We start from the raw sequence: 14,812 nt of genomic DNA, 5'->3' as shown, positions 1-14,812 counted from the left end.
TTGAATTATTTTCCATATGTACCCATCAATGTAAACTCCCTAAAATATTTACAACAGTGTCATCATTTTATCATTAGACTGATGCAAAATATAAAGCATTAAGTTTAATACAGTATTTTCCAGTCCTCCCTAGTGCTGGAAAACACTATTGTGGCCTGCAGAGTCAGATGGTGTCGGTGGGAAAACAATCTTATTAACTTCTCTTTTAGATGGGCTGGAGGACGGGTATTGAACACCAGAGTCAAGCTGCAAAGATATATTTTCTTGTTTCATGGACCTATTACACACACAGCGAACAGGCAGATCGACTATGGTGAATGTCCGGAGGGGGGCAGCAATGTAGGCAAAGCGCCTAAATATCAACATAACTTCACCAGACGAAGAATGTCACCTGTCAAACCATTGCTAGCTGGCTAAAGCTAACTCGCTTATTTACAGTAGCTTCAATTCCGTCATTCCTTCGGACCGCTAACGTTAGGTACTGACAATAATGGAGCTGGTATGGTAAGTGTTGTGACAATTCAACTAACTTTGGGCTAGCTAATGTTAGCTAACAAGCTAATTAGCGTACTATGAATGAGAGTTGTGTTGTGGCTGGCAGCTAACCGAGTTATGCTAACCAAACGTGAGCTTCTGGTATGATAAAAGCAGGCTCTGAATAAAAAGTGCGCTTAACCGGACAGTAATTACCATTATGAAACCGTTTTTGTGGCTACGCATATTCACCTGGAAGACTAAACGAGAGAACTGCACCAGGTTAATTTTAGCTGACAAGTGTTCAAGTTGCGTTAATGAGACAGGAAGTTAACGATAAATTAGCTAGCGTTAAATAAACGCAGAGCTTTTTTAGTCAAACGAAATGTTTAACGAATAAATAAAAAATTTGCACTATAACGTTATTTATTTATATTTTAGCTAAGCCAGATAAGTATCCTATTTGGGCTAAGTTAGTTAAACAATAACGTTACTGTTAGTCAATTATTTAAATGAAAATGTAAGTTAATGGACATATTGCATCTAACATTGTTTAGTTTACAAATATAACGTACTGTTCCAGTGTAAGGTTAATATAAACATTGGCATATGTGCTTTTGCTTCAGGACGCTATCCTATTTATATGTGGCCGTGATGTTTTTTTTATATACAGTCTATGGATTTAACGCTACAATTGTGCACATTACGTTACGATAACGTTAAAGTTGGCTTGTATTTTGAAGGTCGGAACAGGATGTTGTATGTATTCCACGTGACTTCATAGTGTGCACGTTGGACAAACGTGTACTTGGATAATTTCGGCTAGGCAGTGTTAGAGTTACTCTGTTAGAGTAAGTTTAGTTACTCCGTTATCAAGGATAACGGTATGAAATCGTTTGAAAGTCCTAGCTAGGTGACAGGTGAATTTATTCTCTCATATTTTTGTACAAAATATAACAAACACAATAATGTATATCTTTACATGTTCTTGTTATATTTCATTTAGACAAAGAACTTTGCTAAAACAAATGAGGACGAAACTAAGAACATGCATGGCACATTTTAATTGTGTCAGCTTGATGTCACCATGATCAGCCACCTAAAAACAAGCAACTTCATATCACATGGTACAAAAATATAAATAAACCAAAAAAAATCAAAGCATTTACAAGGTCTAACTAAGACATTTTTGCTAATTTTACATAGCTAATTTTACATATTGTAGACCAACTGCTTAAAACTTAAATAATTTTAGCACTAAATATAGATGTATTGGCAGTTATATACCTCCAACCCACAGCTATTTGTGACTTTAATGTGTGTTTAGTTAGTAAAGAAATAAACATTAATACCTGATGTAAGAGCCATAATAAGAAAAGCAATGTGTAGATATATGTTGTAATATAATATTTTTTATATATATATATATATATATATATATATATATATATATATATATATACATATATATATATTCTGGAAAATGTAATATTGAATGCTTGCTGTTGCTAATGTTGATATTGTAGAAGCTAAAATATTTTTCAGATGCTCTTTGTATTGATGACATCATGGCCAATACCTCTCAGTGGGAGTTGTTTAGTCCTCTGAGCAAGACAAGCTGAGACAAGACTGAGAAATAACAAATGGATCTTGTATCTTTTATTTTTTTAAGTAAATATTTTGAAATACAATTGCCAGTGCCTGAAGACTCTTTTCATGTCAAACTCATTGCTATGATAGAGACATTAACTTACTTAGTGGTATATTTGTGGAAGAATAGAAAAGAATTCTGCTACACCCGAGTCGTCCATTAGATAGGGTAATTGTCATTTATAGTGTGCACTACAACAGCAACACAGAGTAACCAATTAAGTTGCATGTCCATATAATGTGTCCCAGTACAAAAGCAGGGCAGTGCAGAAAGCATTATACATGTTTGGGTACAACACAGGCCCTCTAATATCATATATGTTTCTCTTTTTTAATTAAAGGGAGGACCCTCCAGTCCCTGACACTCCTTTCTTTACCAGAGATCTCTATGAGAAATATTCCCTTGCACCTAATATCAGAGAACTGTGGGAATTTCTCCAAAGGTATGTCAGTAAATTAACATATTAAGTAATACATGATTTCGGGTGCATTTTTACTGTGTTTTTAAAGGCTTACTAGTGAGTGTTTATCTGACATGTCTTTCCCCCTCCTTTGCCAAGTCCTGTAGAGAATGCTGACATAAAGCAGGAGTGTGATGCCTCTGGCTCACGCTCCAAGGATGAAGCTGCAGAGTTTAAAGACAACAGTTGCATCAGCAAGGAAGAGTCCTGTTGTGATAGTGATGCAGACAATGCTGCGGAAGGTGCAGAGGAATGTAAGGACACCGGAAAATCAAAAGTACAGCTCAAGCAGGTTGAGATTGAGACGGATGTTGCTTATCCTGAACCCAGACTGCCCTTCCCCTGTATGTCCAGCCTGTCCAGCAAAGAGCAGAAGACATATCTTGCCATTTTGATGAGTAAGAAAACAAGGGAACCTCCGCAGGTACCAACATTCCCTCCTTAATGATATTTTAATCTTGCCAGTCGTTGTTAAATCACTTCTTCAAATAATCTTCTGTAAAATTTCAGAGCTTAAAGGCACGAGTAAACAATGAAGTGATCCAGTTCATGAGGTACCTGCAAGATGTGGCCAAAATATGTGCTGACGACTACAACTTCATATCACAGGGAGCTATGCAATATTCAGAGGTACTAATACTACAACGATTGCACCTGTCATCAGCTCTGTGAGATGTATGTTCATAAGTTAAATTAAAACATAGAGTCATAATTTGTTTGTCAGGATTTCTTCACGGGCTGTTTGGAGTGCATTAAGACATTTCCCCAGCTCTACCAGATCCATGAGATGACTAGTCTGACAGGGGGAACATTCAATCCAGGGCTGATGCTGGCCTTTGAAAAACAGCTGCTAATCATGGTAATGTACTTTTGAAGGAGCTGTTCCAGCCCCAGGCGTATAAGTATATGAAGTTGTAAACCTACCTATTAAAACATACTGAAGTTGCTCATAAATGCCATTGTCCAGTTTTCTATTGAACTTGGAAGTGTCTAATTGCAGAATCAGTCTTTTGTACCCTTTATTTCTCCAGGGCAATGTGGATATTACAGACCACAAGATAGTGCCTGCTGATGCACAGCTTGCATCGGATTATCAGAGTGTTTCATCAGAGCATCCTCCAGCTAAAAAAGCTAAGGACATGCATGCTGTAAGCAATTGTCTCCCTTTTTTAATTACTCCAATAAAGTAAGTCACAAAGATGTTTTACTGCTAGAATGGGATTCATGACCGCAGGTCTATTGTAACTCCATTTCAGATCTTGCAGTTTTCACAAAAGACACCAGAGGGTGTTCATGTCTTGCTCAGCAAAACCAGTGCTACTTTTGTTTCTTGATGGCAGACAGACCTGTGTTTGTTTTTACTGATACAGTAGCTGTTCTGGTATGACCTTTTCTACATGTTTTTGTCATTTATGTTTTTGTCTACAGACAATCAGCAGTGATCGTAATGCAGAGAGTCTGTGTGCTCGTTATGAGCCTCACGTGTGTCTGACTCGAGATGCCCTGGTCAGGCTGCTAGACAACCATGGCCCTGACTTTGGAGAGCAATGGGAAGTACCTGTCTGGATCAAATTAAACCCAGGAAAAGGTACAGCATCATCATTCGGTTAATCAGGATACTTATGCTGGAAGTTGGTTTAATTAGGGCCAATTTAGACTGCATTTCAAACGGGTGAAAACAATACATGCCCTCTCTTGTCCCTTGTGTTGCTGTTAAGTTTGAGCTATCAAATCTTGGCAAAATTCCCCCACATAGTTTAAATGCACCAAACATGTGCTAAGTTAGATAATGACCCCAGAGATTTACCTGGCTACATTAATGCGAAAGAATAATGTAAGTAGCAGTGCGTATACAGAGAAGGTAGTAAAAACAGAAACCTGCACCATTTTTTTTTTACATTTCTTCTCCATAAAATGAATAGAATTTTCACAGCAGCAATAAAAATGTATCCATGTGGTTTTATCTTGCTAAATAGCAATAAAAATAGGGGGAAAGCTATATAATATGGAATGCTTCTTGGCTGACATGTTTCAAAGTTTAAAAACAAAATAGAAGCATCAATACGTATGACATACTATATATTGCATCCACTTTAATTATTTCACATTGACAGTACATATAAAGATTTTGCAATACAGTCCGAGTCTGTTTTTTCATATTTAGTGAAAGTTAGTGAGTTTGTGAAAGAAAGATCATAGACTGATGCAGAGATCAGATGACTCGCAGTGTGTAATGACATTGAATGACCTCATGGTGGCACTGTTTCACACATCCTTTATTTCATATCTCCTTTACAGGCAGTAGTCAGAAAAAGACTGTGTACATAGACTCACCACTCCTGAAGACTGAAATGACAGTGAGAGAGAGGAGTCATATCTACCACGAGGAGAGTTTGAAGCTTTCCATCAAGAAGAATGGAAGTAAAAATGTGTTCCACTTAATGACGGAGCTTCCTGCAAATGAGCAGAAACTCTCAGCGGTATGTCGACGCGCAGATAAACTTGGTTTATTAGTGCTATCATGTTATATGTGGTCGGTCTTCATCAGAACCGTGATTCTTTTTCTATCTGTTGCTAAATCAGGAGACCTCACAAAGAAATTTAGTGTCTTTTGAAAACAACGGTCTGGACTTTGAAGTGGACCTCGCTGACCTGGAGACATTTGGAGAGACGACGTGCATTAAAACCCCCAAGATGCAGAAAACACAGAATGAGCAGGATGCACTTGTTAAAAGTCAAAAAGCTACAAGTTCCCCGCCTTTAAGTAAGACTAAAAGGTCTAGTCAGCATCTGGTTAATACTAGCAGCAGTTCCCAAGAAGAGATGAACACCTCATTGACAGATATAGATGATCCAATAATAGAGGAGACAACTACTGTACCAAAAAGTGAACAAATGAGACGGGACTCTGCTCAGGAAAGTAACGGACACACTGCTTTTACAGGAGACTCCGATGATGAGAAGCTAGTCATTGACGACTCTGTGTCTCCAGATGCAACACAACCTAAAGCTAAGACCACGCCATGCTCTGCAGACCCCCCGATTACCCCCATTTCTGAGTCTGTACCTGTAGATTCAGAGTCTTCCCCTCAGAAAGTTACAAGACAGAGGCGAAAATCCAAAAGAGCAAGGGTATCTGGCGACCAGCTGGGTGAGATTCTGCGCATGCAGACAGCAATGTTCAACAATGCCAGTGACACAGCCAAATGCTCCATATCCCAGGAGACTAACTCACCCACCCGATGTATGGGACCCTCAGTTCACTCCCATTCAATGTCTCTGGTTAAACCCTGCGTGTCCTCATATTTGGAGAGAAACCAGAACCAGGATGGAGAGACCTGCGCTGCTCATGAATCTGCACCAGTGGTCAACATTACTACTACAGAGCACAAAAGTTGGTGTCAAATTGATTTTCTTTCTGTGGTTTTAAGTTGTGTCTTTGTGCTTAATTGTCATACAGTACATGATTGTCCTCCACGCAGAAATACTGTCAGATGACCTGCAGGCTGGTGCAGAAGATGAACAAGATTACGAGGCTCCAGGGGAAGGCAACCTGCTCTATAAGCTCTACAGTCTGCAAGATTTGCTGGTCATGGTGCGCAGCTCTGTCTCACTGACCCATACCAGAAAAGTAGGCAGCAGCCAAAACCAGGTATACATGTTGGTCTGTACACATCCTCCGGAGTTTCATTTCACATATTTAAGTATAAAATTAGTAAATGCAACAGCCCTATTTCTATCCTTTGTTTTCTGCCCCAACAGTATGTGCCAGTGCATGTCTTGCCCAAGCTGGAGTATCAGTTGAGTTATGGTGTTGAGTGCCTAAGCAGCAGTGAGGCTTGCCAGCTGTGGACTGAGACATTGCTCCACTCCAGCACTGTATCCTACATAGGTAAAACCTTTTATCACTTTTACCTGCAATCCTGTTCTTTCTTAATTCACTGAAAATAAAGACAGCGATGTTCCCAAATTGCTCTCAGTTCTAGTATAATGTGGAGTGTCCCTCTAGTCTTTCATTTTCAACATAACTGCCAAGAAAATAGGCAAAGTAACATATATGTGGATGGAAAAAAAGGGAACAATCTCTTCTCCTTCCCTCACAGGGTTTAGTCCACATGGCAGATCCTCCCACAAACCAATGGAATAGTCTTTAGATGACTCACCGTCCTGCTGTGACTGTGTAGTGATTAAGTTTACTTTGTTGCCATAACTACAGCCACATATGATTATGGGGAATTACAAAGAACGCATGGTGTGCCGAGCTCAGCTAAATGCTGTTTTGAACTTGAGTTAAAATCTTATCCATAGCCTCATGATTCGGGGAAAGACCCCTTCCTTTTTCTGTACTGCTTGTGTAGGTGTTGGCTGGGAATGTACGTCATCATTTACACAGCAAATTATACCCCTTTCCAGTTTGTTAGCATGGCTGCCATACTGGTCAGGATCATCAGCGTTACTTTTGGTACAGCAAGCTTGTATACGTGTTCCTTCACTGCTGTGAATAGCTTTGCCAGTAAGTAGATGCAAGCAACCATGTGTCAGGCATCTAAACCCTAGATTTTTTTTTGAAAGATCTTCCAGTCTAACAAAGGACAAAGTGTCTTAGGTTACTAGGTTGCAGTAGTATAAGAAAAGGAGTAGCCAGTAAGAAAACAGTGATAACATTCAAGCTTATTCAGCTGATACAGTACTTCTTTGCTTAGTGGTAGTAGTTCATGTGGTTTATCATGTGGCATTCCCCATTGTGTATTTATGGCTGTGGTTGCAGAAGGAAGGCACTGTTGAAATAAGCAGGCATTACAAGCTGGAGTGGGAGGCAGCAAAGGAGACAGGACCAACAAGCATGTCTTACCACCCACTCAAGCTTATAACAACGCTGGCAAATCATCACAGACTAATTACTTTGTAAGCACTAGGAAAGGCATTGATGATGAAGTGTAGCTCTTGATGTGCACACTCATTAGCTCTTGTTCTTTTCTCAGTGTATCTGTCACCCTCCCTTTCTGTCTCTGTAGCTCACATCAGTGCGCACACATCAAAAGTAGCTCTGCTGAGAAAGCTGCCTGACGACTGGAAGCAGAACATCTCCTGTGGGTTCAAGTGAGTTGTCGTTACAACAGATGTGTGCAGATGATTAGGATTAATCAAATCACTCCTGATTAGGATTAATCTAATCACTCCTGTATGATGATGCTACTCAAGAGGTTGTCATCTAGAGATACAGTCAGTTTATCAATAATCCAAACCTTTTCATCAGTGCTAGCTATCATCACTTCTAGTTTTGTCTTCAGAATTAGTGTTGAAATTTAGATCCATACCAAAGTAGATAACTTGGCAATGTCCCTTTTCCGTCCACAGGCCATCCAAGTCACTGAATATTCTGCACCACCTACTTAAAAAGCTAACTGGGTAAGTTGTTGAGGACATTCATTGTCTTAGTTTTGTTTGTAGATTTATTAGTGTTGAGCTCCCGCAGCCACATTTTACAAATTTATTTTCTTGTAAGACTTAACAATAAAACTGGGCTGGCTTTACATATTTTAATTTAATGAATCAGTTTTTCATGAACTCATTGGTCCTAATACAAGTACTTATTTAATGTGTAAAAACTATAAAAATGCAAATGTATTAAATTAATGTGGTTTGACTTAATATACAGTCCACACTTTGCGAAGGGTTGGGTCTTCTTAAACTTCATTGTTTAGTTGGACAACATCTGCAGTTGAGTTGCCTGTGCAGATCTCTCTTCATGTTCTGTTTTAAGATGATGAAATTATTGTACAGTCATGTCTGAAAACCTTGGGCTAAAAATATGACGTTAGTGTTCCTTCATGTTTGTGTTGGAGGTTTACACAGTCGATTACTCAGCGGCACTCAATAGATGTGTCACATTCTGCTTTCTTAAGGCTCTGTTCACCTACGTTCCAGTCCGTGTGACAGGAAGCGAGAAATCTTTCAAAATGCTACAACATGTTTCACTGTGGATTTTGACTGTAACACACCCTCAACGACTTCATGTGGTTGTGTAGGTTAGAGGAAGGACGGTACCTGATTGCACACAAGGCAGGGGAACCATTTGTGACCTTATTAAAAGCGACCAATGGGAAAGTGAGTCGCGGGGCGTACAACCTGCAGCAGGTCCACAGCTCTGTCCCACAGCCCCCGACCCCCAGCCTCGTGCCCTGGATACCTGTTGATCCAGCCGTGGTCCTGCCCTTCCACCAGAAACACGGCCGTGTCCCCTGCACCTTCCCATTAAAACCCTTCGAGGTGTGTACTACCATAGTTACTGCATTGATGGATGGAAATGTAAAAGAATATCTAATGGCATTAGAGGTCATGAATGACAAATAATGGCAATGATGTGAAAGCCCAGGAAGTTCGTGCGCGCGCACACACACACACAGAGGGATTCTCAAAAAAAAAAAGCCAGCGTACCACTGCATGGTTTACCTGCACAAGCTCAAAACTAACAACAGGGACGAGAGCATAGTAAAATTAACAACAGGTTTTCTGGTGTAGACCCTGAGACATTTGGTGGATGCCTGTCTAAAATTCCACTTAGCAAAGAACTAAAAGAAGTTTTCATCTGGGCATTTGGATTATCAACTGATGTTGTTACTTCTGAGAATGACAAATAAAATGTATATTGTTTTTGAATTTAGCCCCACTTATTTAAAGATACAACCATTTTACCTTTGTCTTATCCTGCCAGTCGGCGAAAGATGGGTCATCGCAGTCCAACAACCATGGAGCTGGGCAGTCAAAGAACAATTTGAATGCAGGAGGTAACAAGAAGAAAAAACAAAAGAAACGTGCAGCCAAGCGTAATAGGTATATTAAAAAGCTAGTTCAGAAGTCCATTTAAAATCCTGTGTGAAAGGATTTAATATGATATGAATGAAATGTCATTAATGTCATAGATTAGGTGAGTCAAAAGAGGAGCTAGACCTGTACTGTTAAGAAAAGGAAAGGAAAGAAAACCACTAACAATGTCTATCATTTCATACTGGAAATACATTATTACCTTTTATATAAATGTGAATGTTGAAGCACTTTTACAGTATATAATCTATACCATGTATTTTTGTTTTGTTCAGAGACATTTTTATATTTTCTGTCAATTAAGTTTTTGTGAAAACCGATCAACAATAAACTTTTGTGCACAGACTGTTTATAACTGTTTATTGTCTGGACTGTTGATATTATCTATCCCCTAAAACTCTGAGCTGCCTTCTTTGCCTAGCTTCCTGTGGTTTCTTGTGAAATAGGGTGGAGTCATAAGTGCAAGGAAAGGGAGGGTGTGTGAGTTGGGAGGTGAAAGGGGAAGCCTTTTTCAGGCTGGAAAGTTTAACGTTTACACCCATTCCACTAAAACATCGCCTGGACAAATCTCCCCAACGTTTACAACGTAGGTAAGTTCAGTGAACTAATACATTTTAAAGTGGACTACCTGAATATGTAATTTGAGTTAACTTCACTGCAGGAAGGTTGAAGGGAAAATTTCAACTTGGAGTCATGACAAAGGATTTCCACACAATTTTCATTCAATTTGTGCAAACATGTTTTGTTGCTTTTTTTTTCTTGAGTTTTGGTGAAGTACGAATGGATTCGTGCTCTCCTGTCTCTAACTTGTTTTTCTTGTGTGCATGTAAATGTTCTCCGTTGTCAAGCCAGTAGCATTTCTTTCCAGGGTGTGTCTCGGGGGTTGCTGTTAAGGATGTGTGTCAGACTGAACAAGGATTTAAAAGTGTGCAGGATCTAACCATTTTACTAGAAACTACTCTGAATGTGAATATGAAGAAAATAATCATATAAGACGTGAAAACAAAGAAAAAACTATTAATTAAATGGATCAAGTCTTTTGAAGTGATTTGTGTGACTGCTGTACCAAAAGCAGAACTAAATTAATTTAGTTACTCTGCTTTTGTTTAGAAGACCGTTCCTTAGTGGCTCAAGTGATTATATCTTGAGACAAAACAAACATGACCCCTTGCAGGGTTCTGCTCAGACGTGTCAGTGATAGGATTACAATTTGGTTAACAAGATTGTATATTGTTGACCATTTTGTCACCTTTTTCCAGGACAGTCAAAATGGCTATGGTATCAGAGTTTCTGGGACAGCTGTCTCTCAACATTGGGGTAATGTCATACTTCTTTATAATGAAAACTTAAACATTACATTGTGTATGGTAGATACATGGCATACTGTTCATTTTAAGATGGCATCAGTTTTTCTCTCTCACTAATTTGCTTCCCATCCTCAGTCTGATGAACCCACATTCCCCACTGTGGTACCTGCTGTGAACTTTGACCCTGACAGAGATGCTGCCAGAATAGAGACCGCGATCAAAACCAAAGGCAAGATGCAGTACTGTACATGTTGCTCACAAAGAAATCAGTACAGTGTTTCTTCAGCTTCTCCCTACAGATGAGTAGCTGGTATTTGTGAGTCAGCATCCTGGCTTAAAGTGTTTTGACCATGCTGGAACAACTCCAAATCTGTGCCTCGGTGCTGGCAGAGCTCTGTTCTGGCCACTGCTTGAGAGCTATTAGCAGCGGTCTGACCACTAACTCTTCAACAGCCCACCATTTTGTTGTAATGAAGAATATGTTCTGTGTGGAGTGATGTTTCTTTACTAATGAGGATGTGAGGTGGGATATACCTGTCAACACACCACGTGTTGAAGCAAGCCAACTTTGCAGCCAGGCCCTTCTAACAGTTTATTCTTAAAAATATAAATATTTGCATTCCTTTTATCTCTTCTGATGTATGTAATGTGCATGTTAACATTAGGAGTGGATGAACAGACCATCATTGACGTCATAACAAAGCGGACCTACTCCCAAAGGAGAGAAATCGCTTTCGCATATGAAAGGAGGGCAAAGAAGGTACAGTGGGCCTTGACAGAAAATCCAAAAGACTTCACAGCTCTGAGGATATGGTGGTGTTTACGGTTAGGTAACAGCGTTGTATTTCTAGGACATGATCACAGCCCTGAAGGGAGCGCTGTCTGGATCTCTGGAAACAGTGATCCTTGGACTGATGAAGAGCACGGCCCAGTTTGATGCCACAGAGATCAGACAATCGATCAAGGTAAAGGACTCCCATGGTATCAGTGGTGCTCAACATCGGTTGATTCCATTGAAGGGTTACACTGCCCTCTACTGGGAAAATGACAAAACTTGCCTTTTGCTGCAGCCTGATCAAAAATTTTAAATGTGTATGTCTTTAAGTGTCATGTATAAAAAGTAAATAAAACTTCTGTCTCTTTCAGGGCTTAGGAACAGATGAAGAAACGCTGATTGAGATTTTGTGCTCACGCAGCAATGATGAACTAATGGAGATCAAGAAGGTCTACAAGGAGTGTAAGTCTAAAACATCCTAGGCATTCATATACAGGGCTGGAAATGTAATATATGTATAATGCCTCACCCATAGACTGCTGTCTGCTGTCCATACACTGTCAGGCTCCCTCAGTCCATCAGAAGTCTTGTGTCCTGTCTTAAATGTTGCTGAACTAGAAATGCAACAGCTGTGTGATTACTCTGCATGTAGAGAGAGCTATATGCCTACGTCAACAATATTACTTCCCACAGTGTTCAAGAAGGACCTGGAGAAAGACGTGGCTGGTGACACCTCCGGGAACTTCGCTAAGCTGCTCTTGGCTCTGGTGCAGGTGAGATTTGTCTGTGCCTGTCTTCATGATTCACATAACGCAATACAGTCGTCACTGACCTGAGAGGTGTGTCTTATTTCTGTGCAGACTAAGAGAGCAGATCCATCCCCTGTTGTAGACTATGAATTGATCGATGAAGATGCCAGAGTAAGTTGCCTATTTTCACTTTTTCTGTGTGGATTATAAATCCACTTAAAAAGTATCGTTTTTTTACAAGTTCAACATTTCTGTAATGTAAATGATTCCAACCATTAATGTCTTAAATTGTTCTTGATAAGGTATTTGATATAGAAGCTGTTTAAATATGAACTACTTATTAACTTACAAGTTAATTACTAAGATAATTACCATGTCAGTTTTTGCCAATGTTGTACTTTACCCCAGAACATGCACATTTTGTGTTCTTGAATTTTACCAAACAACTAAATGACACTGAAATGTCCAAATGAGTTTGGAAATGGGTAGTTTGGTAAAATTTTGCACAGGTGATCATTTTGTACTAAGTCATTGCAGGCTTAGTGATGCCCTCATGTTTAAAATGAGCATCACCAATCTTATGCCACAAGTATGGTAGTGTTTATTGGTATTTCGTTGATTCATCTCAGGCACTCTATGATGCTGGAATAAAGATAAAAGGAACTGATGTGGCGACCTGGATATCCATCATGTCGGGGAGAAGTGTACCCCACCTGCGAAAAGGTAACATTGTAAAACTTATTCTAAAGTCGTGTGGATTTTTATTTGTCCTTAATCATTTGTAAAATGTACCAATTAACTACCAGTTAATAATTTTTCTCTCCTTGTTAGTGTTTCAGAGGTACAAGAGTTACAGCCCCTACGATATGCAGGAGAGCATTGTGAAGGAAGTTAAAGGAGACTTGCAAAAGTCCTTTTTGGTTCTAGGTACATCTTTTATCAGTAATTCATATTATTAATACAGGCAGTTATTATTATTGTTAGAATTGACAATGATAATAAAAGGATATTATCTGAAGTAAATAACCCTGTAGGCCAGGTTTCGTTTTATGAATCGTATCAAAAATACAAAAGAAAATCACCTTTCAAATACAATATGTATTATCAAGCATATTTATTCTGTTTTTCTTTTGTTCCAGTTCAGTGCTTTGAAAACAAACAGCTGTACTTTGCCACCAGACTGAATGAAGCCATGAAGGTAATTACAGTGCTGCTCTCTTTCTTCTTGTTGAAATTTGGCTATTTTGAGGGCCAAACTTCTTATTTTTTTTCTTTGGAACAGATGTAAGAAGTATATCTGCTTGTGAAAGTGTAATTTTGCTGCAGGAACACAGAATCCAAAGTTGGCAAAAGTCATCTTACAACAGCGTTGCATCAGCTGCAGTAGTTAAGTTTAGAGCACATTCAACTTAAGTAAGTGCTGACTTATGCTTGTCTGCTCAGAGTAAAGGAGCCAATGAGAAGATTGTGACCAGAATTATTGTGTCACGCTGCGAGGTGGACCTGAAGAAGATCTGTTCTGAATACAAGACCAACTTTGGACAGTCTCTGCAAAAGACTATACTGGTAAGTGTATCATACAGCCTGCCCCTGGCCTATGACTAAGGCATCTTCTGCAGCCCCTCTAACCTGCTCTGTTTCTACAGGAACACACCAAGGGAGACTACCAGAAGGCGATGCTCAGCCTGTGTGGACCAGAGGAGTAAAAAGGGCCTCACTTTCCACCAACAACAAACAAACAAACTCTGCAGCAAAAGCCCATTCCTACTTTTTCTACTTAAACATTTGAATGCAACATTCAGATATATAAATGTATCTTTTTGATACATAAAGAATCTGTATTACTGCTTACTTTTGTTATACCAAAACGGCAATAAAGTTTCTTTGTTGGAGGATTGTTCCTTATCTTCCGTGCATCTCACCTCATATGTTCTTACTTGATGTTTGCATAGATGACCATTAGAGTGCGCTATAGCAGCATTAAAAGCAACTGCAGAAAGCTCTAGCTCCTCTGTGTCTCAGGGCCTCATAATATCCAGTACCTGCTGAAGACATGCAGACATGTTTAATTTTTAAATATAATGAAATATTTGATCTCAAATTACATTTTTACATTCCAGTATCATCCTTTTTGAAACTATTAGAAGGAAATTAAGAAAAAGACAAGAAATATGTATAAATAAGTATGGCACAACATGTTTTATTTGCACAAGGGATGAAAATAGTACTATTTTTAGCTTGTGAAATGTAAAGATCGTAGTTAAAATGATTGTGTTTGAATTCAAAACTTCAGCAGCACTATTTGGAAACTTCATGTTCATGACTTTATGAAAACACATTAATGCATGATCCTTACAGAATCTTCATACAAAGGATTATGAGAAATTTTCCTAATTTTCCACTATGAGGTTTCATCAAGATGATTTAATCATTAGTGTGTTTTTCTGTGTTTGTTTGGTGCTAATATTTTAATTAAAAATGTTAATTTTACCTCCGGCAAAGATGATTTGCATATCACTAAACAAGCGTCTATATCCGTGTGTTTCTGCTGTTTAGTTTGTGGTCTCTCAG

At 39.0% G+C, this 14,812-nt stretch overlaps 2 protein-coding genes across 4 annotated transcripts; both read left to right on the top strand.

Annotated features, from left to right (window-relative positions):
* Positions 1 to 325: 325 nt before the first annotated feature.
* ice2 (interactor of little elongator complex ELL subunit 2) lies at positions 326 to 9,756 on the top strand. Of its 2 annotated transcripts, XM_046037415.1 has the most exons (15): positions 333 to 504; positions 2,466 to 2,567; positions 2,685 to 3,009; positions 3,096 to 3,215; positions 3,310 to 3,444; positions 3,617 to 3,733; positions 4,014 to 4,173; positions 4,884 to 5,065; positions 5,169 to 5,979; positions 6,068 to 6,237; positions 6,348 to 6,477; positions 7,601 to 7,685; positions 7,944 to 7,994; positions 8,615 to 8,855; positions 9,301 to 9,756. In XM_046037415.1, exons 1-15 carry the CDS (start codon positions 491 to 493, stop codon positions 9,451 to 9,453), a joined length of 2,796 nt encoding a protein of 931 aa, XP_045893371.1. In that variant the 5' UTR covers positions 333 to 490; the 3' UTR covers positions 9,454 to 9,756. The 2 variants fall into 2 exon arrangements, with proteins under 2 accessions (XP_045893372.1, XP_045893371.1); XM_046037416.1 differs by lacking the exon at positions 8,615 to 8,855 and having other exon boundaries at positions 326 to 504.
* Positions 9,757 to 9,869: 113 nt separating this feature from the next.
* LOC123961761 (annexin A2-like) lies at positions 9,870 to 14,134 on the top strand. 2 transcript variants are annotated; one of them, XM_046037417.1, is made up of 13 exons: positions 9,870 to 10,000; positions 10,670 to 10,727; positions 10,853 to 10,946; positions 11,383 to 11,477; positions 11,569 to 11,682; positions 11,864 to 11,954; positions 12,186 to 12,265; positions 12,353 to 12,412; positions 12,871 to 12,964; positions 13,073 to 13,168; positions 13,381 to 13,439; positions 13,685 to 13,807; positions 13,888 to 14,134. In XM_046037417.1, exons 2-13 carry the CDS (start codon positions 10,680 to 10,682, stop codon positions 13,945 to 13,947), a joined length of 1,014 nt encoding a protein of 337 aa, XP_045893373.1. In that variant the 5' UTR covers positions 9,870 to 10,000; positions 10,670 to 10,679; the 3' UTR covers positions 13,948 to 14,134. The 2 variants fall into 2 exon arrangements, with proteins under 2 accessions (XP_045893373.1, XP_045893374.1); XM_046037418.1 differs by having other exon boundaries at positions 9,913 to 9,996.
* The last annotated feature ends 678 nt before the right edge of the window (positions 14,135 to 14,812 follow it).

Source organism: Micropterus dolomieu, linkage group LG22 (genome assembly GCF_021292245.1).
Source record: "Micropterus dolomieu isolate WLL.071019.BEF.003 ecotype Adirondacks linkage group LG22, ASM2129224v1, whole genome shotgun sequence".
Taxonomy (NCBI): domain Eukaryota; kingdom Metazoa; phylum Chordata; class Actinopteri; order Centrarchiformes; family Centrarchidae; genus Micropterus; species Micropterus dolomieu.
The sequence above is the reverse complement of the archived record's forward strand: the minus strand, read 5'-3'. Positions and strand labels throughout refer to the sequence as shown.